The sequence below is a fragment of the Brassica napus genome, chromosome A9 (assembly GCF_020379485.1).
Source record: "Brassica napus cultivar Da-Ae chromosome A9, Da-Ae, whole genome shotgun sequence".
NCBI classification, from domain to species: Eukaryota; Viridiplantae; Streptophyta; class Magnoliopsida; order Brassicales; family Brassicaceae; genus Brassica; species Brassica napus.
Window position 1 is genome coordinate 1,628,487 of NC_063442.1, and position 26,455 is coordinate 1,654,941.

Genomic DNA, 26,455 nt, shown 5'->3' on the forward strand with positions numbered 1-26,455 from the left:
AGAAGAGCAACAGGCTCACTTGCAGAGATTGAGTACTGATATGGGAGACATACCTCAAAACCAACAGCGAGCAGCTCGACCCATTGGCACTTACGACCGCCCCAACATTCATGGTCATAGATGGGAATCCGAGCACCCGCTGTGGCAGCCAACAACTTTGAGATCAAGTCAGGACTCCTCAACGTGATCGAGAACAACAAGTATCATGGCTTGGCTCTAGAGGATCCATTTGATCACTTGGACAGGTTCGACAGCTACTGTGGGTTGTCAAAAACCAATGGTGTGTCCGAAGATGCCTTAAAGCTCAAGCTATTCCCTTTCTCTTTGGGGGATAAGGCACGTCAGTGGGAGAAGTCTCTACCCAGCGACTCCATCACCACTTGGGATGACTGCAAGAAAGCATTCTTGGAGAAGTTCTTCTCTACTTCAAGAACTGCTAAGCTGAGAAACGAGATCTCCAGCTTTCAACAGAAGAACTTGGAAGGTTTCAGTGAAGCCTGGGAGAGATTCAAGGGCTACCAAGCTCAATGCCCACACCATGGTTTCTCTAAGGAGAGCTTGCTGAGCACATTCTACCGTGGTGCTCTCCCTAAGTACAGAGCCAGACTGGATACAGCTAGCAATGGGTTCTTCTTGGGGAGAACTGAGGAGGATGCAGAGGAGCTGGTTGACAACATGGTTAAGAGTGATGCAGTCTACAGTGGAGACCACGACAGAAGCAGTAGAACTGAGGATAAGCAAACGAGGAAGGAGTTGAAAGCTCTACAGGATAAGATAGACATCCTCCTTGCTGATAAAGCTACCCAAGAGCAGCTGCACTTTGTTGGCAACCCAAGCCAAGAGACACCAGCTGTTGTCCATGAAGTTGAGGGTTTGGAAGGTCAGGAAGAGCTGTGTTTCATCAACAACAATGGTAGCTGGTACAAAAAGAACCCAACTTTCAGTACAACAACTACCAACAGAAATCCTATTCCAACAACCAGCAGAGTGGTTATCCGCCTCGAAACAACCAGCAAGGCAGCTATCAGCCTCAGCAAAACCCCTCGTCTGGTTCCTCTGCTCCTCAAGAGAGCAGCACTGATACCTTACTGAAACAAATCTTGGAGTCTCAGACTAGAAGTGAGAAGCATGTTGGTTATGAGTTGAAGAACCTTCATACCAAGATTGATGGGAGCTACAATGAGCTCAACAACAAATTCTCACACCTTGCTTCTACAGTCAGGAATTTAGAGAATCAGTTTGCTTCCATGAACACTCACCAGAATCGCCAGCAAGGATCTCTACCTGGAAAGTCTGACCAAAACCCCAAGGAGGCCAAAGCTATCACCCTTAGGAGTGGTAAACAGTTACCTCCTAGAACCCTCACCAAGGATGCTGAGAAACTAGGTGAGGGGGTTGCCATCAACATAGATGATGAAGTGGTGATTGTTGATGAGAAGATCAATGACGAGATCTTGGAAAAGATAGTGGAAGCCAAAGGTAAAGGAAAGGTTGGGGAAGAGAAGAAGACAGTAAAAGATGGTGAAGTTGTTACTCCAGCAAGTGAAAGTTCTTTTGTTCCTCCTCCCTATGAACCCAAACTTCCATTCCCTGGTAGATTCAAGAGCAGCTGCTAGAGAAATACAAGGCTCTGTTTGAGAAGCAAATGAGTGAAGCTCAGGTTGCAATGCCCATCATCGATGCTTTCATGTTGATTCCTCAATACAGCAAGTTCTTGAAAGATGTTGTAGCTGCAAAGAAGAAGGAGATGGAAGGCATGATGATTCTTACCCATGAGTGCAATGCCATCATCCAGAGGCTTGATGTTCAGAGAAATTAGAGGATCCAGGAAGCTTCACACTACCTTGTGCTCTTGGACCTATGGTATTTGAGAAAAGTCTCTGCGATTTGGGAGCTAGTGTCAGCTTGATGCCTTTGTCTGTTGCAAAGAAGCTTGGATTCACTCAGTACAAGAAGTGTAGACTCTCTCTGGTGTTAGCTGATCGTTCAGTGAAGTATCCTGTGGGCATCTTAGAGGACCTCCCTGTGAAGATTGGAAGGTATGAGATACCTACAGATTTTGTGGTGCTTGAGATGGGTGAGGAGGCTCAAGATCCATTGATTCTAGGAAGGCCATTCTTAGCTACAGCAGGAGCTATTGTTAATGTGAAGGAAGGCACGATTGATCTCCATTTGGGTAAAGAGAACATCCTCCACTTTGACATCAAGAGGAAAATGAGGAAACCAACTGTGTTCGGGCAAGCCTTCTACATTGAAGAGATGGACACTCCTGCTGATGAGCACCTTGAAGAGTTACCACCTGAGGACGACGAGGAGGGAGCATCTCCCTCTACTCATTCCCCATAGAAGGTAACCCACCACACTCCCCTGTATATACCATTTCATTTTTGCATATTAGTCTTCTTTTCGGTATCTCTCTCTCTACTTGACAACACAGAGACTGTGTAACTCAAGTTTGGGGGAGGTACCAAGTATTTGATCATGTTTGCTTTGATGTTGTTTCATTGAGTCATGCATTGCATACCTATTTGCATATAAAAAAAAAAATCAATCATTTAGTTTGCATCATTTGCATTTCTAGGAGAGTCTAGAGCATATAGGTTGCATTCACTTGCATTGGGAGCAATGATTTTAAATGCCTTGTAAAGAACACTACGTTGCACCTGAGTAGCTTTTGCACCTCTCAAAAAGACTTGTATGTTTCGAGCCTTGAAAACTCTTCCTGAAACTTGTTGATTGCTGAAACTCAGTCTTTGAAGCCAACTACAACCTTATTTGAACTGAACGAACTTAATGCTTCTTGCTCATGGTCCCTTGTGTACTGAGTCATGGCTATACACACTTGAGTTGTCACATCCTTTATGCCAATCTTATTTTGACAAACTCTAGTGGTAGACCACTCCCAAAACCTTTCCCTCCTTTTAAGCTTTCATTGTTTGATGAGTGAGGCCTTCTTCGGAAAGTCTTACATGCGCATAATGTTGAGAGTATCGGGAACGACAATGCTTGATCTTCATTCTTGCTAGATTGGGCACTCTATTGTCTAGCTATAGGTGGGGGGTGAGTGTTGTGATTATGATTTGGGAGAAATGAAAAAGGAAAAGAATAGACTCTTTGTGCTTAAGTGAATTGTTTTATTGGGATAAGTAGAGAAGCCTCTAGCTCAAGTTTTGAAAGTCTTGGCCCCCAGCCTAAAAAAAAAAAAAAAAAAAAAAAAAAAAAAAAGAAAAAAAAAAAAAAAAAAAAAAAAAAAGAAAAGAAAAGAAAAAAAAAAAGAAAAGAAAAAGGGGCTAGCAAAGTTGTTAAGAGCTAAGAAATATTTTGAGGTTGTGAAAAAATCCCTTGTAGATTTCAAAGAGAAGGAGTTAAAGTTCTTAGGATCTTTTGGTGAGAGATGTGAGTTGGGTTTGACATTTGGGAATGATTGTGTAATTGTATGTTTGGGAAAAGGGTAGAACAATGGAGATTGAGCATTGTATGCATGAGTTGGTCCCTTTCTTAGATATATTATGTGCAATGTCAAGGCTACTTGTTTTGAGAGTAAACCACCTTAAAGATCATATGTTTTGAACCTCTTGAATCACTTGAATAAAAGCCTTCCCTTACCCAACCAAATGACTTGGACCAACTGACCATTTGCAAGAATTCACCTGATGTTTTGTGCTTAATGAATGTGAGAGTTGGTTGATTTGAATGTGTGGATGCTTGATGATGAGTGTAAGAACAAAAAGAGTTAAGATAGGCCTAGAGAAGCTAGAGTGTAATAAGAGAGTGTGCTAGTTGTGTTTCTTTTGGCTATGTGCTCCCTCCTTCAACCTCTCTCCCTATGAGTTCTAGAAAGTTCACTTGTGGACAAGTAAAAGAACAAGTTTGGGGGAGTTGATATCTTGCATATTTGCATTGTTTTATCCATTCATCCATGAGCATTTTCATCATATAGATTAGGTTTCAGACATGTTTAGGTTGCATTTTGCATACATGAGTCTCTATTAGGTACTGGATACCACATGAGGCTATTTGGAGCTCAAAAGAGGTGAAAAGGTGACCATTGAACGAACCGAGCATGGGAGCGACCTCCCGGAGCGACATCACGAAGTCGCTGTGTCCCACTTCTCAGAGCGACCTTCCTAAAGCGACGCCATGAAGTCGCTCGCGTTCTCATTACTCCGAACAGTCTTAGATGACCCTGGAGCGACCTCTCAGAGCGACCTACCAAAGTCGCTCCCGATCCAGAGCGACCCGTTGGAGCGACTGCACAAAGTCGCTCGCGTTTTCACGTCCGGAGACACACAACTCGCTCTCGGAGCGACCTCTCGCAGCGACCCAGCGAGGTCGCTCCCGAAGCTTGGAGCGACCTGTCCAGAGCGACAGGGAGAAGTCGCTCGCCATCTTGGTTCCCGGAGACAAGAAATCGCTCTCGGAGCGACCTCTCGCAGCGACCCAGCGAGGTCGCTCCCGAAGCCTGGAGCGACTTGTCGGAGCGACGAGCCGAGGTCGCTCCGCGCCTATTATCTGCTCGATTTCTATTTTACTTAAGGGCCTTTTGGTCATTTCATTATGCACGTTTTGCACTTGGAAAAACCTATGTTTTAAACATCTTTTGTAGCCACCAGAGGCGGATTATCTTTTATCTTTTGATCTATTGAGAAATACACAAGAACTCTCTGGAGAAGTTCATCTCTTGGATTTTGATTGTTATGTTCTTGTGTTCTTGTTGATTTCTTATCTATTTCTCTACATGATTAATCTGAAATCCAATATGGGTTTAAGAGGAATCATGGAGATTAGTGAGTAATCACCTTTTGAATTCATGGGTTAGGGAGATTAAGGGTGATTAGGTTAGAGCTAGGATGTTTTAGTGTAGATCATTCATATTTCCTTGCTAGTAGAGTAATCATAATGCATCTTCTGAGTTGGCCACTCAGTTGTTGATCCTTAGGCATTTCTCACCCGAAAGGTGTTCGATGAAATGCCCGAGACAACTCTCCTAGGCTTTTAGTATACTTTGCCAAAGACATTTGTTGTTAAAGATGCTAAGATAGCTAATAGACTTGTTATTAATGATTGCTTTCATATTATTCAACCAAAGACATTTGATGTTTGAGATATGTTAGCAAATGAGCATTCATCTAGACATAGAGCTTGCTTAGAATTGTGTCTAGGCTTAAGGTTGATAGTTTGATTGATCATTTGCCATCCTTAGTTCGATACTTGATCACCCAAGGTCTAATCCCTATGCCCATGAGTTCTCTTTTCCCTTAGTTAAGAAAGTATCATTCTGTTATTGCTTTTTAGTTTTAGTCATAGCTTAAAACCCATCTAAATCATTGGTTGCACTTAGATTAAGTGAGTACTTGCATTCTCGGTGCTTTGATATCCCTCAGAACTGGTTCGACAATCTTTTATACTACAACATTTGTCTTAGGAGCCTTGAAAACTCCTAACATCACTTTTACCTAACGAATTTTCAAGGTTTAAGATATGATGCATTGTTGGAAAGAGGACAGGAAAGATATGATGCATTGGATAAAGGGAAAGCCTAAAAGCACTCCCACAAATCAATTGAATCAAACAATAATAAAAGGGATTGAGCGAGAGTTTTTAGAGAGTCCACGTAGGACAGAATAATTAGCCAATCAGAGACTCTTTTTTTGACACGTCATTATGACTGCTTTCGTATGGGCTTAATTGTTCAGATTTCGTATGGGCTCTATTGTTTTGTATGGGCTTCATTGTTCAGATTATCCTGCAGCCCATCTTATAATGCCCATAAATCTGATCTCTCTTCCAACGTTGAGAGCTTTCTTCTGACTCTTCCACCTCCGACTTTTCCACTTCATCTTCTCCAACGCCTGCCTTTTTTCCCACTACGTTCTCAATCAATTACACTGTTAAAGATGATCTTCAATGTTGTGATTCATCTTCCCTTTACTTCTCTTATATATAGTTCTATCCCTAAACCTAATTGTACCCTAAATAAAAAAAACCTACTCTGCAAAAAAAAAAATCTACGGCAATGAAATCCGCCGTAAAGTCTCAGCTTACCACCGGAAAAGCTCCCCTCGCCATGTATTTCAATGACATCTCTCGAGGACTATCAGAGTCACAGCTCCGATTTCGAGTAATCCACTTTTGGGAGGCAAAAAATATAGCGAATAGGACCCTCATTGGGATAGAGCTCCTGCTCATCGACGAACAGGTATAGGTTCTAATCTTCAACTTTCATTCCATTCATAAACCACCATCCTTAACTTGAATTATTTCAACTCCTGCAGGGGACTGTGATGCAAGGATTTATTTCCTCTTCTCGTGCTCCAACGTACCTGCCTCATCTGAAAGCAGGAGCAACTTACACCCTTCAGAATTTTTTGGCTGCCACAAGCAAGGAGATTTACCGCGTCGCTGATCAGAATTTAACAATTTCATTCTCGAACGGCTCTGTTCTTGCTCCTCTCGACGACATCCCCGTCTCCGTCTCTTTTCCAACCGACAGGTTCAGGTTCCACACACATGAGGATTTCCAAGCTCACCGTGGTCTCAGGGGCGATCTCTACGGTAAAACCTGCTCTCATTTAGTTTTCAAACTGCGTATTGATTCTTATTGGGGCTTCTCTGCTAATTTTCATATAAAAATGTTTTAGATGTCGTTGGCCACTTGAGGCTGGTGAATGGTCAGTCTCTCATTGACCGCCCCGTCCTTGACGAAGCCGAAGTAATCAGCACGCGTCGTATTTTGGTTCATTTGCAATCAAAAGAGTATGTGTTTCATTCGTTATAATTTTGGCTCGCTGTCATCTCCAAAAAAATTAGCTCGCTGTGATCTCCAAATACATGTTTAGTATTGTTTCATGTTTTATTTTATATGAGATTAGTAATATGATCGCTTTTTGTTATTGAATTCAATATATCTGATAAATCATACGTTATGTTTTACAAAATAAATCAGCTAAGTTGTGTTAGTTTGGTGATAAAATAAAGGTTATATATTGGGCTGACGCTCTAATGCACTGCAAAACTTACTCCGTATGACAGCTTATTAAATATTTCTCTGTTTTATACATTTTACAGTGAACCTGTTATGAAGCTCTACCTTTGGGACCAGGCTGCAAAGGACTTTTACAAGAAATTCACATCCAGTGAGGACACTCCCACCGTTCTTTTGGTCACGACCGTTAACCCAAAAGTTATAGCAGGTAATCAGTTACTCCCTTTTCATCACCGAACAAAACAAACAATTAATCCCTATCATCACCGAACCACTAATAATACAAACATTAATGTTTTGCCATGCTGTTTGTCTTCTGTCTCTACTGTTTACTTATCAAGTTATCAAACACGTTTGTGATCCAATATAATTAAAATAACCTGGGTCAATTTTCTCAGGTTTATGATCCATCCTTTATCAATTACAATTTCATTACAATGTGAATGCTTGATTGTTTCAGAAAGCATTAGGTTGCGTTTGTTTGCTGTTGTGTTACTTTCCGAACTTTCAGACATTCATGATAGTGTCACTAACGTGTGTTTTAATGTGTTAACCACAAGAACAGGTAATTTAGCTCTCAGTTCGATGGCCTCCTCCCGTGTCTTTATAGACAAAGATATTCAGCCCACGATTGATTACTTCAGCTGGTTAGTCACTGTAGAGACAACAGTATTGTGTTTGTCAACTCCAATTAGTGTTCTGTTCAGACTCAATTGAGTGAGCCTTCAATCTCATGTTTTGTAAATTGTCTCAGGTTGGGTTCTAACCCAGAGATTGCAAAGCGGGTAAATGCAGATGAGGTTACTAGGTCTGAGACAATGACAATTGGGCAGATCTATGCTTACATCAAGCAGGAAAATGCCAAGGTAAAATACAAGCTCAAGATAACTCTGTGAAAAAAATATTCATGTGATTCACTTGCCTTTAACCTATTGCAGGAAGCTTCTTTCGACTGCATAGCCACAATTGATGATGTTAAGCGTGACAGTGCATGGTACTATATTGGCTGCAGCGGTTGTCAAACAAAGGCCACCAGAGGTCCTTCTTCGTTAATGTGCGCCAAGTGCGGCAAAACTAATGTGTCTGGTGTAGCAAAGTGTGCATTCTAACCTCCCAACTTCATGTTTCATCTTTCCTTTTTTCACGATCATGTTTCATTTTCTACAATTTGATTTCTATTTCCTTTTATTTCAGGTATCTCGCAAAGATCTCTGTCTATGACAAAAATGACCAGGCTGTTTTTGTCCTTCTTGGTGATGCAGGAAGTGAGTTGACAGGAAAGAATGCGGCAGAATTGGTTAACAACTACTTTGAGGTACCTAGCCATCAACTCAAACCTCTCCCAGTTCATCTAAAATTAACTTTATTCTTCCTCGAATGTTTTAGGCTAATCAAGACCTTGGTGCTGGCCATCAGATGCCTGTCCCCCAAGCATTACTCGACACCATTGGCCAAACACATAAGTTCAGGGTCAAGGTGTCTAAGCTCAACTTGACAGGCAAGATTCAGGCCATAACCGTTACGAAGATTGTCTCATCAGAGGTTCTGCCACCTGTGCCAACTCCAACTGAAATCCCACATGATGTGGAAGATGAAGTTGCCTTGCCTTCTGCAATTGTCATTGATGGCTCTGGATTCAAAGCTGATGATGCGGACGGAAGTACCAGCAGCATGGATGAATCACGCAAGGCTAAGCGTCCCAAACATGGCAAATAGAAATTATGCCACTCATTTTATACATGCTAAGTGGTCGCCTTTTTTATTTCAGTTTGAGTTAAGACTATGCTTTTTTTTGGTTATTTTAGACTTTGCGTCTACAGAACAACTTCGTTTTTTTTTTGGTAATGCCTACTGTCCTTCAGATGAGTCTATACAATTGAGGCAACACTCCTTCTCTGATAAATTAGATACATAACACGGACATATATTGCCTTAGTAATGTCAACACTAACGCAATCAAAGTTTTAAAATACAATTCAAGTTTGAATAAACTAAGCGATATAACATTAAAGCAATGTTAAAAATATATCACCGACCAAAAAACATTAAAGCAATGTTACAAATATATATCGCCTACCAAAAAACAATTTACGCTCACCTCCAAATAAAAAAATAGAAACATAATATTTTACAAATCGTAATGTACCATAAATATTCCACCATTAGACGAACGTGATTGACAGCATAAATTTTGCACCCAAACATTAAGTCAAACCCAATTGTTTTGATAAAATCTTCTTCCGAAAAAACATAAAAAATTAATTATACTATGTGTTTTGCCCATACTTGCGGGCTTAGTAATTTTACAAAAACTTATAAATAGATTGTATATTATCAATTCAAAAGCCATTAGAATAAATTATTTTATTTTTATTATGTAAAATAAACTTGAAAAAATTTATATACACATAAAAAGTATATAAGGATTTGTATGGATTTTTAGAATATTGTTATGTGAAATATTTTGGGATGGCATAATCTATAATCTTTTTAGATAATGATAGTTATCAAATTAATGAAAATCGTTTTTATTTATAGGTAATTATTTATTAACAAATATAATCTAATTATTTATTAAGAGATAATTACTTTAAACGTTCTAATTTTTAACGTGAGTGCGAAAAAATCATTTCCAAAATAATAGTATAAATATTTTAGAATTATTCGCCATTTTATTTTCAAAAATTATCACAATAAATAATTTTGATAGTCCTAAGAAATTTATCATAAATGATTGATGATTTAATATATGTATATATATATATATATTAAAATAGAACCAGTTTAATATTACTAAACCAAATATAATATAAATATATATAATATATATAATATTTATATTACTAATTTAAATATAATATAAATTCAAATATCGTATTATTGTTAATTATTTTTAATTATTCTAAACAAAAATACTGTCTCAAAATAAAAATACGCAAGTTTAATTCAATTTAATAATATTATAGGAAAAATCCGGGCGTAGCCCGGAAAACCCTCTAGTTATTATAATTTCTTGTAAGGTTTTATGTTTCTGTAACGTTGATGTATTCTTTTTGGTGAAAATATCCATTTAAAAAGAACATTCGCATGTTCTGCTTTTCTAACCATTACCAAAATAGAGCCGACCGAAAAAGTCACTATAAGACAATAGAAAAAATGATCATAAACCATTTTAGTTGGTTTAGAAAGTAATTGTAATTTACAAGCTCATATTTTTATTATTTTTATTTTATATAGTATATCTCAATCAAATGAAAAACACTGATCACGCCGAATCGTGACTACTATATATAAACAATAAGGCAGATCACCATTTTCTACCCTTCTTACAAAATTAAAGGCCAAACATTCGACCTATAACGATACTTTAATACAAAAATAATTAATAGTCAAAATATAATAGTCAAAAGGCTTAAGAATGTTTTATTTATTTAGTTTAGGGTTTTTTAATCTGATTAAATTTAAGAATATAACTTTGGATTATATATTGCTAAATCTAAGTGATGAAATATTCAAGGCAAAAATGGCAACGGATATGGGTCATTTCCATATTTACGTGCCTAATTAATAATGTGAAACTGATTAGCCAATTAAGAAAGACAATTATGAATTGGGGATCATCTATTTAACATTAACTAAACAAAAATAATAATTTTCAAAGAACTAAGCAAAGAAAAAAGAGAGATATAAAGCAAAGAGACACACATGCAAGCACGTGATGAGTGCATGTCTCTCAGAGTCTCACGCCATACACATTTCATCATGTCACCTAAACTTGTTTCTTTGACTCTCGGTGCCTCTTTTGTTTTGATCAACTCTCGGTGCCTCTTTACTTAGTAATTTACCTTCTCCTCTTTTGTTTAATCAAAATACATTTTTAACTATATGGGCTGAAACAGATTAATCTGCCCACTAAAGTCCATTTGTTTAGCCACTCCTCTCTTCATCACGAGAAATATCGTGAGAAAACATGCATGGTTGAAACCAGTGATCTACTAATGGTTTTACATTAGGTTTGGAGATTCTTTATTAAAAATATTAATTTGTGGAAATGATTAAAACAAACTTACTGGAAATCTTTAATACTGTGCATGCAAACTTACCGAAAATCTTTAATAATTGTGCATGAAAACCAATCTTTAATCTAACTGAAACCAGGTGATCTGCTGACTGCTAATGGTTTCTGACAAATAACCATTATTGAGAAAATATGGCTTCTAACTAGTATCATTAATAACATGGGCCTAACAGCTAACAAACCAACCAATTTAGTTTTGTTTTAGCCCGTTTAAAGCCCATTTTATGATTACGTCATCAAGAAATCCAAAAAAATCTGTGGCTATGTTGAATCAGAGGCTGGCGCGTGCCTTATCTGCTTCAGTGGTCTTAAATCTCTCTTGCTTGATCCAACTCTCTCTTCCTCCTCCATAACATCAAAACACTTTCACGTTTTCCACTAAAGCTTTCGAGGACTACATCCATCAATGGCGTCCTCTCCCATTTCCCCTGCTACTCAGGTTTAACTCTCTCCATCATTTTAATCAAAAAGTCTCTTTCTTGTTTCATGGGTCTTGTTTATTCTTGAACTTTGTTGTCGTCTGTGCAGCTTGGTTCCAGCAGAAGTGCTACTATGTTGGCGATGATGTCGCGTGGGATGTTTGTGAAGCCAGCGAGGACGAGTCACCAGATGGTGAGGAAGGAGAAGATTGGTCTGAGAATCGCTTGTCAGGCGACGAGTATACCAGCAGACAATGTTCCAGACATGGAGAAGAGGAAGCTTTTGAATCTTCTTCTTGTCGGAGCTCTTTCTCTCCCTACTGGCTTTATGCTTGTGCCTTACGCTACCTTCTTTGCTCCTCCTGGGTCAGTTTGCCTTTTTAATCTCATGGCTCTTGCCTTCTTATGTTTTTTTCGAACATTGATTATTGCATTAGGAAGTAATCTTGAGAGTCTTGTTGTTATAAAGCCTTAAGAGTAGTGTCCTGTTTCAGTCTAATATGAAATTATGAATAATGTAAGATGGTTTCTTTGGTGTTACTGAGATGTTATTACAATAACAGTTCATAAATTTTATTACCTCTTTGTGTTGAGTTTTTGCTTGAGTGTGAAGTTTTCATTTGCTCTATATGTTTTTAGTTAAACCAATGTTCAAAAAATCGTTGAGCGGTGGTTAGGCGTTTTAGAGAGGATAAATGTTTAGTCGGGTGTCTAAACCAATTTTTTTAAGGTTATTTTTGAAAAATTGATTTGAAAAAAAGTTGTTTCGTTCAGACCCGATTTGCCGACCAGACCAATAAAACACTGGTTAGAACAACTCCAGACAGTTTCTTTTTATCTTACTGAGATGTTGTGAGATCAAGGAGACTTAATTGAGAGCTTTTTTTCAGTTCATTGTTCTTGGTAATCTCTAACGTTTCTTTGGAAAAAATGCAGATCAGGAGGTGGAGGTGGTGGTACTCCAGCCAAGGATGCACTTGGAAACGATGTCATTGCAGCGGAATGGCTTAAGACTCACGGTGCTGGTGATCGAACCTTGACCCAAGGATTGAAGGTAGATGAAGAAGTTATTAAGCCCTTGAAAAATTACTTGATCTCAATGATGTTTATTTTTAATGTATAGGGAGATCCAACTTACCTAGTTGTGGAGAACGACAAGACACTAGCGACATACGGTATAAACGCAGTGTGCACTCATCTTGGATGTGTTGTGCCATGGAACAAAGCTGAGAACAAGTTCCTATGTCCTTGCCATGGATCCCAGTACAATGCTCAAGGCAGAGTCGTTAGAGGTCCAGCTCCATTGGTAAGTCAAATACATTAGTCTTTCTCTCTAATCTCTAGGTAAATTTTCTATGCTAAACTTTATTTTCATGAAACACAGTCGCTTGCCTTGGCTCATGCGGATATTGATGATGGTGGAAAGGTTGTGTTTGTTCCATGGGTTGAAACTGACTTCAGGACTGGTGATGCCCCTTGGTGGTCTTAAATATCTCTCTTACAACAACTCTTTTTGTGGGGAGAAGAATGGGGGATGGCTGTCTTTTTGTGTTTGAATGTTATTATAATGTAAAAGATGTGTGTAATCATACATTTCATGGCAATTACTCTGTGAATTCTTGCCTCTTTATATGAATTTTATGTTCATTCACTTCCTATGTCTTTTTGTTTAATTTCACAATTTTATGCTTTTATCTGTGCAAGTTTTTCGGTGTAGTTAGATCTGGTCTCAAATCTCAACATACACTTTGTATTCAAGATTATCATTGTATGTACATTCTTAACAAGAAGCCCGTATAGCTCAGTGGTAGAGCGTCAGTCTTGTAAACTGAAGGTCCGTAGTTCGATCCTGCGTGTGGGCACTTTTTGGCTCATTTCTATTTTTTAAAGCGCGTCATGTTACAATTTTACCAACCTTTCTCTTTGTATATCTTTTCCCCATAACACAAGCGATTATCAAAATGAGAATGTGAACAAATACCATTATATAAAAAAAAGAGTTGACAAATGATTATTATACAACCGGACCTTGTGGTCTGGTGGTAAAGGAACCTCGGTTGAGGTGTCCACCATCACGAGTTCGAGCTCTGGCTACAGCGGATTTAACATGGTTTCCGTTTGGCTTCCAGGACCTTTTTCGCAAGTTCTGGTTGGACGCGATGGGATAGTCTCACTAAGTAAGTGAGAAGTCCGGATACCTGGATTATAAAAAAAAATGATTATTATACTTTGTTGTTGACATGTCATCTTTATTGTTTTTATTATAAAAGTGAATTCAAAGACTTTACGTAGTTGAGACGGCACAACAAAGTGGTTCACCACTCCACTCCAACGGAATTAGTCTTTAACCGCCTGCTAATTACTTAGTTAATCACTTTATAATTACCATAATGTGAAATACAGCTTCTTGTTTGAATTGATATTTTAGGATTTTCTTTTTACTTAATCCGTAATAATGTAAATTAGTATTGTATTTAACTAAAAAATAAAGTTTAGGGTTTATTTTAGGTTTAAATATTAAAGAACCATATTTAAAAGACCCAAGACTTCCTCTCCACCAACAATATTCTAAACCCTTGGACGACCTCTTCTATTTTTATCCGTATTTACAAGTGTTATTATCTCAACTTTTTGCTAAGGTTTTCAATCATATTTCTTTTAACATTCTCCTTAGTTTCTGAACCTACCCTCATCGGGTCTCCAAGGAGCCAAGAAAGAACTGCTTTCTCGGCTTCTCGGAGTCTCACCATCCTCTGTTTTCACCATTTCTTCATCCACACGCAATCTCTAAATCCAAACCTAACCCTAAAAAATGGACTCCACCGAGCTAAAACGTGTGTTCCAAATGTTCGACAAGGACGGAGACGGTCGGATCACACAGAAGGAGCTAAACGAGTCATTCAAAAACCTCGGGATCATAATCCCCGACAACGAGCTGTCGCAGATGATCGAGAAAATCGATGTGAACGGAGACGGCTGTGTTGACGTTGAAGAGTTTGGAGAGCTTTACAAGTCTATAATGCTCCAAGGCGAGGATGAGATAGGAGATGAAGATATGAAGGAAGCGTTCAACGTTTTCGATCAGAACGGTGATGGGTTTATTACGGTGGATGAGTTGAAAACGGTCTTGTCTTCCTTGGGACTCAAGCAAGGTAAGACCTTGGAGGAGTGTAGGAAGATGATAATACAAGTGGATGTTGATGGTGATGGTAGGGTTAATTACAAGGAGTTTAGGCAAATGATGAAGAAGGGTCAGATTTTAGCTCAATGAGCTGATGATCTATGATTTGTTTGTTTATATATTTTTTTTGGTTATTTGTGTTAACCTTTTTCTCTCGCATTCTAGAAGGAAATATCACATTATCTGTAACTGGAGCACATTGTAAAAATTGTAGACCTGTTTGTTTCTAATGTGATTTGTGATAATTTTATATAAGTTGTTTCTATTGGATTAATCATGAGTACCTGAAACTGCGACCATGTTATTTATATTGTTTATGTTCATATTGTTTGTAGATGGTGTTCTTTTCATATCTGTTTAACACTAATGTATCGTTCAACAAAATAATAGGAATTGTCTTTAGTAACACAAGTAATCCCATTTCAAGCCATACACTACTAGCTCATCAAGTAAAAGTAAAATTTTATTCTTACACAATTTAAGTTATTTTGTGTATTAGTTTAAATAAATAAATAAACTACAACGGAAAAATAGTGGGCCAAGAAACTTCATCCAAGAAAGGGATAATGGGTTGGCTAATCTGTATTGTTGATTATTAATTTGGTGTTCTAGTGTAAATAAAATCTCAAGGCCGAAAGCAGAGACAAAATTGATGTAAACACTATCAATTTCTGAGTTATTCAGACTACAAAGCACATTGGCTAATGCTGGTGTATAGTTAAACTCAGATTATGAATCGAACAATCAATTTAAAAAATATTAAAAAGAGATTGCAGTTTCTGCTCCACTGCGCCTCGCTTAAATTGGATTTCCTCATCGGCATCAAAACAAACATCTTCAAGAATTATTTTTTTAAAGGGGTTCAGATTTTATACAGCTTCTTCAATCAAGAATTTTCTGAAGCAGAACTGGCGTAAAGCTGTTAATGTTAATCATCACTGCCAAATGCAAAACAATAAAACAAATCAAATAGCGAAGAGGTGGCTCATATTAAGAAATTCAACCATTGTTTTCCATTTATACTTCATTGAATTATATCTCAGAAGCGCGGATACTTTTGTAATCATAGCCAATAGCAAACAATAAATCTTACGCAAAATCTAGACATTGCTTTGACACAATTAAGCCAGATAAGATTAGAGACAGAACTGCAACACGAATGGTACAAATCTAGCAGGAGCTTTGGGGCTTAATTCCTCATGAGTCATGACTCATTATTTTCAGACTAGCCCGGGAGGCTCCTGCGAAACCTACGATCAACGAACGGGTCATTCTCATGCTTCTCGCTCCCATAAGTTCAATTTTTGTTATGTCATATAGATTGATTTAAATGCTACTTGGTTTCATGTCTTTACAAACTTTTTAACAAAAAAAAAGAGCAGAATCCAAACCAATCTGTAAAAAATACCAATAACAAGAGTGTTGCAATCTGTTTATTGTAATTCAATATGGTTCTACAAAAAAACACGAACCACTATAAAACAAAGATCCCAATTCAATCCACACGATATACATCAATCCTACTTCACCAAGCAAAGCTAAAAATTTATTCGACACAATTTAATTTATATAGATTTTTCGAATATTGGGTCAACGTTGGGTCCGGGGAAACATCAACCAAGTAATTGGTTGGCTAATAAGTATTAGCCATCGCCGGTCAAGAACTCAAGGATGCTGATAAACAGGGAATTTAGTAATTGGTTCGCTAATAAGTATTAGCCATCCCATATACCATGAAAAAGAAATTAAAATACATTAATACAATTGTAGGATGTGGTTAGAAAATTTAAAACAACACTAAACATTTACCAAAACTCAATATTTTTGTAGGGGTTGGTTAACATATAGATTTTGAGAAAATTTAAAAATATAACAATATTGTATTAATACATAGTTGCATCTTGCACTAACATATGATGATGTTCAAAGAAGTTTGGAGCCTTTGTTGTCTCCGTTATTCAAGAAAAAATAGTGATTTTATTGTGGTTATTCCATCGATTTAGGGTGTATTATGAATTTTTACTAAATTAATTGATAAAAAGTATTATAATGATTCTCATATACCATGAAAAAGCTTAAAATATATTAATACAAATGTAGAATGTGGCTAGAAATTTTAAAACAACATTAAAGATTATAGGCTTCAGTATATAAAACATTTACCATTAACTCAACATTTTCGTAGGGGTTAACATATAGATTTTGAGAAAAATTCAAAAAATATGATAAAATTGTTTTAATGCATAGTTGCATCCTTCTCTAACATATGATGATGTTCAAAGAGGTTTGGAGCCTTTGTTGTCTCTGTTTTTCAAGAGAATAGCGATTTAATAGTGGTTATTCCACCGATTTAAAGAGTATTATAATCTTTTACTAAATTAATTGATAAAACATATTATAATGATTCTCATACACCATGAAAAAGCTTAAAATACATTAATACAAATGTAGAATGTGGCTAGAAATTTTAAAACATCACTAAAGATTATAGGCTTCAGTATATAAAACATTTACCATTAACTCAACATTTTTGTAGGGGTTAACATATAGATTTTGAGAAATTTTTTAAAAATATGATAATATTGTTTTAATGCATAGTTGCATCATTCTCTAACATATGATGATGTTCAAAGAGGTTTGGAGCCTTTGTTGTCTCTATTTTTCAAGAGAGTAGCAATTAAATAGTGGTTACTCCATTCATTTAGAGAGCATTATGAACTTTTACTAAATTAATTGACAAAAAATATTATAATGATTCCCATATACCATGAAAAAGCTTAAAATACATTAATACAAATGTAGAATGTGGATATAAATTTTAAAACAACACTAAAGATTATAGGCTTCAATATATTAAACATTTACCAAAAACTCAACATTTTCATAGGGGTTAAAACATAGATTTTGAGAAAATTTCAAAAAATATGAAAATATTGTTTTAATGCATAGTTGCACCCTGCTCTAACATATGATGATGTTCAAAGATATTTGGAGCCTTTGTTGTCTCTATTTTTCAAGAGAATAGCGATTTAATAGTGGTTATTCCACCGATTTAAGGAGTATTATGAAATTTCGCTAAATTAATTTATAAAAACAATTGAACGATGCTCATTTACCATGAAAAAGAGTTTACCATACATTAATACAAATGTAGGATATGGTTATAAATTTTAAAACAACACTAAAGATTATAGGATTAAGTATATAAAACATTTACCAAAAACTCAATATTTTCGTAGGGGTTATAACACATAGATTTTGAAAAAAATTCAAAAAATACAACCATATTGTTTTATTGCATAGTTGCATCTTGAACTAACATATAATGATGTTCAAAGAGGTTTGGAGAATTTGTTGTCTCTGTTATTTAAGAAAATAGTGATTTTGTAGTGGTTATTCCATCGATTTAGGAAGTATTATGAAGTTTTACTAAATTAATTGATAAAAAATATTATAATTATTCCTATATACGATGAAAAAGCTTAAAATATATTAATACAAATGTAGAACGTGGCTAGAAATTTTAAAATAACACTAAAGATTATAGGCTTCAGTATATAAAATATTTACCAGAAACTCAACATTTTCGTACGGGTTAACACATATATTTTGAAAAAAATTCAAAAAATACAACAATATTGTTTTAATACATAGTTGCATCTTGCACTAACATATTATGATGTTCAAAGAGGTTTGGAGCCTTTGTTGTCTCCGTTATTCAAGAAAATAGTGATTTTATTGTGGTTATTCCATCGATTTAGGGCGTATTATGAACTTTTACTAAATTAATTGATAAAAAATATTATAATGATTTCGATATACCATGAAAATGCTTAAAATACATTAATACAATTGTATAATGTGGCTAGAAATTTTAAAACAATACTAAAGATTATAGGTTTCAGTATATAAAACATTTACCAAAAACTCAACATTTTCGTATAGATTAACACATAGATTTTGAGAAAATTTCAAAAAATATGACAATATTGTTTTAATGCATAGTTGCATCCTGCTCTAACATATTATGATGTTCAAAGAGGTTTAGAGCCTTTGTTGTCTCTATTTTTCTAGAGAATAGTGATTTAATAGTGGTTATTCCACCGATTAGGGAGCATTATGAACTTTTACTAAATTAATTGATAAAAAATACTATAATGATTCCAATATACCATGAAAAAGCTTAAAATACATTAATAAAAATGTAGAATGTGGTTTGAAAATTTAAAACAACACTAAAGATTATAAGATTCAGTATATAAAGTATTTACCAAAAACTCAATATTTACGTAGAGGTTAACACATAGACTTTGAGAAAAATTCAAAAAATATGACAATATTGTTTTAATGCATAGTTGCATCCTGCACTAACATATGATGATGTTCAAAGAGGTTTGGAGCATTTGTTGTCTCTATTTTTCAAGAGAATAACGATTTAATAGTGATTATTCCATTGATTTAGGGAGTATTATGAACTTTTACTAAATGAATTGATAAAAAATATTATAATGATTCTCATATACCATGAAAAAGCCTAAAATACATTAATAAAAATGTAGAATGTGGATAGAAATTTTAAAACAACACTAAAGATTATAGGCTTCAATATATTAAGCATTTACCAAAAACTCAACATTTTCATAGGGGTTAAAACATAGATTTTGAGAAAATTTCAAAAAATATGAAAATATTGTTTTAATGCATAGTTGCACCATGCTCTAACATATGATGATGTTCAAAGAGGTTTGGAGTCTTTGTTGTTTCTGTTTTTCAAGAGAATAGCGATTTAATAGTGGTTATTCCACCAATTTAGGGAGTATTATGAAATTTCGCTAAATTAATTTATAAAAACAATTGAACGATGCTCATTTACCATGCAAAAGAGTTTACCATACATTAATACAAATTTATGATATGGTTAGAAATTAAAAAAAAAAAACACTAAAGATTATAGAATTAAGTATATAAAACATTTACCAAAAACTCAATATTTTCGTAGGGACATATAGATTTTGAAAAAAATTCAAAAATACAACATTATTGTTTTATTGTATAGTTGCATCTTGAACTAACATATGATGATGTTCAAAGAGGTTTGGAGCATTTGTTGACTCTGAACCCCCCTACGAAAATAGTGAGTTTTCGGTAAATGCTCTATATATGAAGCATATAATCTTTAAATTTGTTTCGAAATTTTAAACCACATTATACATTTGTATTATTGTATGACAAACTACATTTCATGATACATGAACATCGTTCTAATTTTTTATCAATTAATTTAGCAAAACTGCAAATACTCCCTAAATCATTGGACTAACCACTATAAAATTGCTATTCCCTGGAGAAATGGAGACAACAAAGGTTCTAAACCTCTTTGAACTTCATCATATGTTATAACATGATTAAAATATGTATTAAAACAGTATTGTCAAGTTTTTTGAATTTTTCTCAAAATCTATGTGTATCCCCCTACGAAAATAGTGAGTTTTCGGTAAATGCTCAATATATGAAGTCTATAATCTTTCAATTTGTTTTAAAATTTAAAAACACATTATAAATTTGTATTAATATATGGTAAACTCTTTTTAGTGGTAGATGGACATCGTTCTAATTTTTTATCGATTAATTTAGCAAAACTGCAAATACTCCATAAATCATTAGACTAAGCACTATAAAATTGTTATTCCCTAGAGAAACGGAGACAACAAAGGTTCCAAACCTCAATGAACTTCATCCTAAGTTATTACATGATTCAACTATGTATTAAAACAGTATTGTACTATTTTTTGAAATTTTCTAAAAATCTATATGTTAACCATGACGAAAATCTCTATATATTGAAGCCTATAATCTTTACATTTGTTTTAAAATTTTAAACCACATTATACATTTGTATTAATTTATGATAAACTCCTTTCATGGTACATGGACATCATTCTAATTTTTTATCAATAAATTTATCAAAACTGCAAATACTCCCTAAATCATTGGACTAACCACTATAAAATTGTTATTCCCTAGAGAAACGGAGACAACAAAGGTTCCAAACCTGTTTGAACTTCATCATATGATATTACATGATTCAAATATGTATTAAAACAGTACTGTCAAAATTTTAAATTTTTCTCAAAATCTATGTGTTAACCTCTAAGAAAATAATGAGTTTTCGGTAAATGTTATATATATAGAGGCCTATAATCTTTAAATTTGTTTTAAAATTTAAAACCATATTATACATTTGTATTAATGTATGATAATCTCCATTTCATGGTACATGGACATCGTTCTAATTTTTTATCCATTAATTTAGCAAAAGTGCAAATACTCCCTACACCCCTACGAAAATTGTGAGTTTTCGGTAAATTCTCTATATAGGAAGCCTATAATCTTTTAATTCGTTTTAAAATTTATAACCACATTATACATTTGTATTAATTTATGATAAAATTATTTTCATGGTACATGGACATCGTTCTAATTTTTTATCAATTAATTTAGCAAAACTGTAAATACTCCCTAAATCATTAGACTAACCACTATAAAATTGCTATTCCCTAGAGAAACAGAGACAACAAAGGTTCCAAAACTCTTTGGACTTCATCATATTTTATTACATGATTCAAATATGTATTCAAACAGTATTTTCAACTTTTGATTTTTTTCAAAATCTATGTGTACCCCCCTACGAAAATAGTGAGTTTTCGGTAAATGCTCTATATATGAAGCCTATAATCTTTTAATTCATTTTAAAATTTATAACCATATTATATATTTGTATTAATTTATGATAAACTTCTTTTCATGGTACATGGACATCGTTCTAATTTTTTATCAATTAATTTAGCGAAACTGTAAATATTCCCTAAATCATTGGACTAACCACTATAAAATTGCTATTTCCTAGAGAAACGAAGACAACAAAGGTTCCAAACCTCTTTTAACTTCATCATACATTATTACATGATTCATATATGTATTAAAACAGTATTGTCAATTTTTTTGAATTTTTTTCAAAATCTATGTGTACCACCTTACGAAAATAGTGAGTTTTCGGTAAATGCTCTATATATGAAGCTTATAATCTTTAAATTTGTTTTAAAATTTAAAACCAAATTATAACTTTGTATTAATGTATAATAAACTTCTTTTCATGGTACATGGACATCGTTCTAATTTTTTATCCATTAATTTAGCAAAACTGCAAATACTCCCTAAATCATTGGACTAACCACTATAAAATTGCTATTCCCTAGAGAAACGAAGACAACAAAGGTTCCAAACCTCTTTGAACTTCATAATATATTATTACATGATTCATATATGTATTAAAACCGTATTGTCAATTTTTTTGAATTTTTCTCAAAATCTATGTGTACCCCCCTACGAAAATAATGAGTTTTCGGTAAATACTCTATATATGAAGCCTATAATCATTAAATTTATTTTAAAATTTAAAACCACATTATACCTTTGTATTAATGTATTATAAACTTCTTTTCTTGGTACATGGACATCGTTCTAATTTTTTATCCATTAATTTAGCAAAACTGCAAATACTTCCTAAATCATTGGACTAACCACTATAAAATTGCTATTCCTTAGAGAAACAGAGACAACAAAGGTTCCAAACCTCTTTGAACTTCATCATATTTTATTAGATGATTCAAATATGTATTAAAATAGTTTTCTCATATTTTTTGAATTTTTCTCAAAATCTATGTGTTAACCCCTTTGAAAATAGTGAGTTTTCGGTAAATGCTCTATATATGAAGCCCATAATCTTTAAATTTGTTTTGAAATTTAAAACCACATTATACCTTTGTATTAATGTATGATAAAATTCTTTTCATGGTACATGGACATCGTTCTAATTTTTTATCGATTAATTTAGCAAAACTGCAAATACTCTATAAATCATTAGACTAAGCACTATAAAATTGTTATTCCCTAGAGAAACGGAGACAACAAAGGTTCCAAACCTCAATGAACTTCATCCTAAGTTATTACATGATTCAACTATGTATGAAAACAGTATTGCACTATTTTTTGAAATTTTCTAAAAATCTATATGTTAACCATGACGAAAATCTCTATATATTGAAGCCTATAATCTTTACATTTGTTTTAAAATTTTAAACCACATTATACATTTGTATTAATTTATGATAAACTCCTTTCATGGTACATGGACATCATTCTAATTTTTTATCAATAAATTTATCAAAACTGCAAATACTCCCTAAATCATTGGACTAACCACTATAAAATTGTTATTCCCTAGAGAAACGGAGACAACAAAGGTTCCAAACCTGTTTGAACTTCATCATATGATATTACATGATTCAAATATGTATTAAAACAGTACTGTCAAAATTTTAAATTTTTCTCAAAATCTATGTGTTAACCTCTAAGAAAATAATGAGTTTTCGGTAAATGTTATATATATAGAGGCCTATAATCTTTAAATTTGTTTTAAAATTTAAAACCATATTATACATTTGTATTAATGTATGATAATCTCCATTTCATGGTACATGGACATCGTTCTAATTTTTTATCCATTAATTTAGCAAAAGTGCAAATACTCCCTACACCCCTACGAAAATTGTGAGTTTTCGGTAAATTCTCTATATAGGAAGCCTATAATCTTTTAATTCGTTTTAAAATTTATAACCACATTATACATTTGTATTAATTTATGATAAACTTCTTTTCATGGAACATGGACATCGTTCTAATTTTTTATCAATTAATTTAGCAAAACTGTAAATACTCCCTAAATCATTAGACTAACCACTATAAAATTGCTATTCCCTAGAGAAACAGAGACAACAAAGGTTCCAAAACTCTTTGTACTTCATCATATTTTATTACATGATTCAAATATGTATTCAAACAGTATTTTCAACTTTTGATTTTTTTCAAAATCTATGTGTACCCCCCTACGAAAATAGTGAGTTTTCGGTAAATGCTCTATATATGAAGCCTATAATCTTTTAATTCATTTTAAAATTTATAACCATATTATATATTTGTATTAATTTATGATAAACTTCTTTTCATGGTACATGGACATCGTTCTAATTTTTTATCAATTAATTTAGCGAAACTGTAAATATTCCCTAAATCATTGGACTAACCACTATAAAATTGCTATTTCCTAGAGAAACGAAGACAACAAAGGTTCCAAACCTCTTTGAACTTCATCATATATTATTACATGATTCATATATGTATTAAAACAGTATTGTCAATTTTTTTGAATTTTTTTCAAAATCTATGTGTACCACCTTACGAAAATAGTGAGTTTTCGGTAAATGCTCTATATATGAAGCCTATAATCTTTAAATTTGTTTTAAAATTTAAAACCAAATTATACCTTTGTATTAATGTATAATAAACTTCTTTTCATGGTACATGGACATCGTTCTAATTTTTTATCCATTAATTTAGCAAAACTGCAAATACTCCCTAAATCATTGGACTAACCACTATAAAATTGCTATTCCCTAGAGAAACGAAGACAACAAAGGTTCCAAACCTCTTTGAACTTCATCATATATTATTACATGATTCATATATGTATTAAAACCGTATTGTCAATTTTTTTGAATTTTTCTCAAAATCTATGTGTACCCCCCTACGAAAATAATGAGTTTTCGGTAAATACTCTATATATGAAGCCTATAATCATTAAATTTATTTTAAAATTTAAAACCACATTATACCTTTGTATTAATGTATTATAAACTTCTTTTCATGGTACATGGACATCGTTCTAATTTTTTATCCATTAATTTAGCAAAACTGCAAATACTTCCTAAATCATTGGACTAACCACTATAAAATTGCTATTCCTTAGAGAAACAGAGACAACAAAGGTTCCAAACCTCTTTGAACTTCATCATATTTTATTAGATGATTCAAATATGTATTAAAATAGTTTTCTCATATTTTTTGAATTTTTCTCAAAATCTATGTGTTAACCCCTTTGAAAATAGTGAGTTTTCGGTAAATGCTCTATATATGAAGCCCATAATCTTTAAATTTGTTTTAAAATTTAAAACCACATTATACCTTGGGAAATTGCCACAAATACCACTTTCAATGTACCACTTTTCATTAATACCTTAACCAACTTTACCATTAAAAATTTAATAGGCAAAATACAATTATACCCCTATCTAATTAAAACTACAACTATTATCTTCTTCTCCACTATCCGATAATCAATCCGACGAGATCCGGTGATTCTGACGAGTTTTCCGGCGAGCTTTGACAACGAAGACGAGTTCTCTTGCGAAATCTGACGATGCTGATGAGTTCTCTGGCGAAACACGAATGAGACGATCTCTCTCCTGATGCTGATGAGCTTCCGGTGAGATCTGTCGACGCTAACGAGTTTTCCGGCGAGATCTGACGATGCCGAGAAGTTCTCCGGCAAAGCTGACAGACTCGACAAGCTCAGACGAACGAGACGATCTCTCTCCCAACGCCTAAGAAACACTAACAAAGGTAAGATGATAGTATATGGTGATTTTTGCCTCTTTCTGTAATTTTAGCTTGATTTATCAAAATCGATATGTTTCTAAGAAAGAAGACGAAGTTTTTCAAGTGAAGTTTTCAGATCTCAAATTTATAAGATCTTATAAATTGGGTCCTTTCAAATCTTACTGTTGATCTGTTAGCAATCAAAAGACACAAAGCTTAACGTAAGAGTACAATTATTGATTTGGTTGATTTATTGTCATAGTTTTCAGATTTATATAATTATTTAATTCATGAGAAGGTACTAACCTAAGAGTATAATTATTCCATGATTACTTCTTCTCTTGGTTGATTTGGTGATGTTGCAGAGAATTACAAATGTGTGTTGTCAGCTTTTGGATTTAAAGGATGTTGTGGAGAATATGTGTGGTGATATGCATATCTAAGTATCTCACTTCCTTAAGGTAATACAATGCTACTATTTGTAGTTTGACTAGCAATGTTTTAGTATGTGCAGTATATGAGGTGGAACGTTGGTGTTTTGGTAGTGTAACGTTCTATTTATACTTTGTGAGATTTATTTTTTATGTCTTGTTTTGTGTATAATATCTACAGAAGCAGTGGAGATGAAGGATGAGTTTGTTGAGTTACGAAAGCATACTATTTTTGAATCTTATTTTTGGAAGTGAATGCTGATGCGTAGAAATAATATGTGACTGGCTTTTGTTCAGATTTTGAAAATTTACGAGGTTGGTGAGCTGTTTGAAGAGCCAAGAGAGACTCTGAAGAAGAATGTGGTTTGTGCTATCAAAGAATTACGTATTTATAACGCTTTATAAAAGTTGCAGAGTTGGCTTCTTAGTACATTCTTCTCTCTCATCTTCTTTAGACATCTCTTATACTAAAACAATTGTATATCTCTTTTAGTAGTTGCATAGTTGAAGATATTAGTTGGACTTGTAAGTGAGTTTGGTTTCAATTGTTTCTTTTATAGAAGAGTGAGATATGGAGAAGCCTTGATGTTCTCAGACTATGTTAAAGCAATATATCCCTTGTTGAAGGACGTGGCTCTTTCACCAGATATGTCTTTTTTGTGTTGATTGTCTTTTGGAGGGATTTTAGAAAAATTACCTTATAAGCCATTGTAAATAAATTTATAAACGCTTATAAATCACTTTGAGTTTCTTACACTCATTCTGCCTAGCATTCCTCACAAGACTTCTCAAGTTCAAACATTTATGTGTGTTTGTATAGACATATACAATCAACTCTTGTTTAAAAACTTCTTAATAAAAACTTAT

The 26,455-nt window shown here is 34.0% G+C and overlaps 3 protein-coding genes, 1 long non-coding RNA gene and 6 other non-coding genes across 10 annotated transcripts; 5 read left to right on the forward strand and 5 right to left on the reverse strand.

Annotated features, from left to right (window-relative positions):
- Window positions 1-438: 438 nt before the first annotated feature.
- On the reverse strand, window positions 439-545 carry LOC125578698. Its single transcript, XR_007316781.1, has one exon. It is a non-coding gene; the product is annotated as a small nucleolar RNA R71 (small nucleolar RNA).
- A 5,467-nt stretch (window positions 546-6,012) lies between these two features.
- Window positions 6,013-9,896, forward strand: LOC106414085. The gene is made up of 8 exons (XM_022709011.2): window positions 6,013-6,555; window positions 6,642-6,756; window positions 7,069-7,193; window positions 7,551-7,632; window positions 7,740-7,851; window positions 7,924-8,081; window positions 8,180-8,300; window positions 8,372-9,896. The coding sequence occupies exons 1-8, from the start codon at window positions 6,285-6,287 to the stop codon at window positions 8,699-8,701; spliced, it is 1,314 nt and encodes a 437-aa protein (XP_022564732.2). The 5' UTR covers window positions 6,013-6,284; the 3' UTR covers window positions 8,702-9,896.
- A 1,413-nt stretch (window positions 9,897-11,309) lies between these two features.
- On the forward strand, window positions 11,310-13,133 carry LOC106389955 (cytochrome b6-f complex iron-sulfur subunit, chloroplastic). The gene is made up of 5 exons (XM_013830311.3): window positions 11,310-11,502; window positions 11,592-11,848; window positions 12,419-12,536; window positions 12,606-12,788; window positions 12,867-13,133. Exons 1-5 carry the CDS (start codon window positions 11,470-11,472, stop codon window positions 12,969-12,971), a joined length of 696 nt encoding a protein of 231 aa, XP_013685765.1. The 5' UTR covers window positions 11,310-11,469; the 3' UTR covers window positions 12,972-13,133.
- A 139-nt stretch (window positions 13,134-13,272) lies between these two features.
- TRNAT-UGU lies at window positions 13,273-13,344 on the forward strand. The gene has a single exon. It is a non-coding gene; the product is annotated as a tRNA-Thr (tRNA).
- Window positions 13,345-14,056: 712 nt separating this feature from the next.
- Window positions 14,057-14,952, forward strand: LOC106389953 (calmodulin-like protein 6). Its single transcript, XM_013830309.3, has one exon. It carries the CDS (start codon window positions 14,295-14,297, stop codon window positions 14,751-14,753), a length of 459 nt encoding a protein of 152 aa, XP_013685763.2. The 5' UTR covers window positions 14,057-14,294; the 3' UTR covers window positions 14,754-14,952.
- Window positions 14,953-15,259: 307 nt separating this feature from the next.
- On the reverse strand, window positions 15,260-15,369 carry LOC125578830. Its single transcript, XR_007316911.1, has one exon. It is a non-coding gene; the product is annotated as a small nucleolar RNA snoR97 (small nucleolar RNA).
- Window positions 15,370-15,518: 149 nt separating this feature from the next.
- LOC125578792 lies at window positions 15,519-15,610 on the reverse strand. Its single transcript, XR_007316875.1, has one exon. It is a non-coding gene; the product is annotated as a small nucleolar RNA Z223 (small nucleolar RNA).
- Window positions 15,611-15,644: 34 nt separating this feature from the next.
- On the reverse strand, window positions 15,645-15,735 carry LOC125578846. Its single transcript, XR_007316927.1, has one exon. It is a non-coding gene; the product is annotated as a small nucleolar RNA U36a (small nucleolar RNA).
- Window positions 15,736-15,759: 24 nt separating this feature from the next.
- On the reverse strand, window positions 15,760-15,910 carry LOC125578853. The gene has a single exon (XR_007316934.1). It is a non-coding gene; the product is annotated as a small nucleolar RNA snoR134 (small nucleolar RNA).
- An 8,832-nt stretch (window positions 15,911-24,742) lies between these two features.
- LOC125577669 lies at window positions 24,743-26,233 on the forward strand. Its single transcript, XR_007316067.1, has 3 exons — window positions 24,743-25,181; window positions 25,523-25,618; window positions 25,770-26,233. It is a non-coding gene; the product is annotated as an uncharacterized LOC125577669 (long non-coding RNA).
- Window positions 26,234-26,455: the final 222 nt, after the last annotated feature.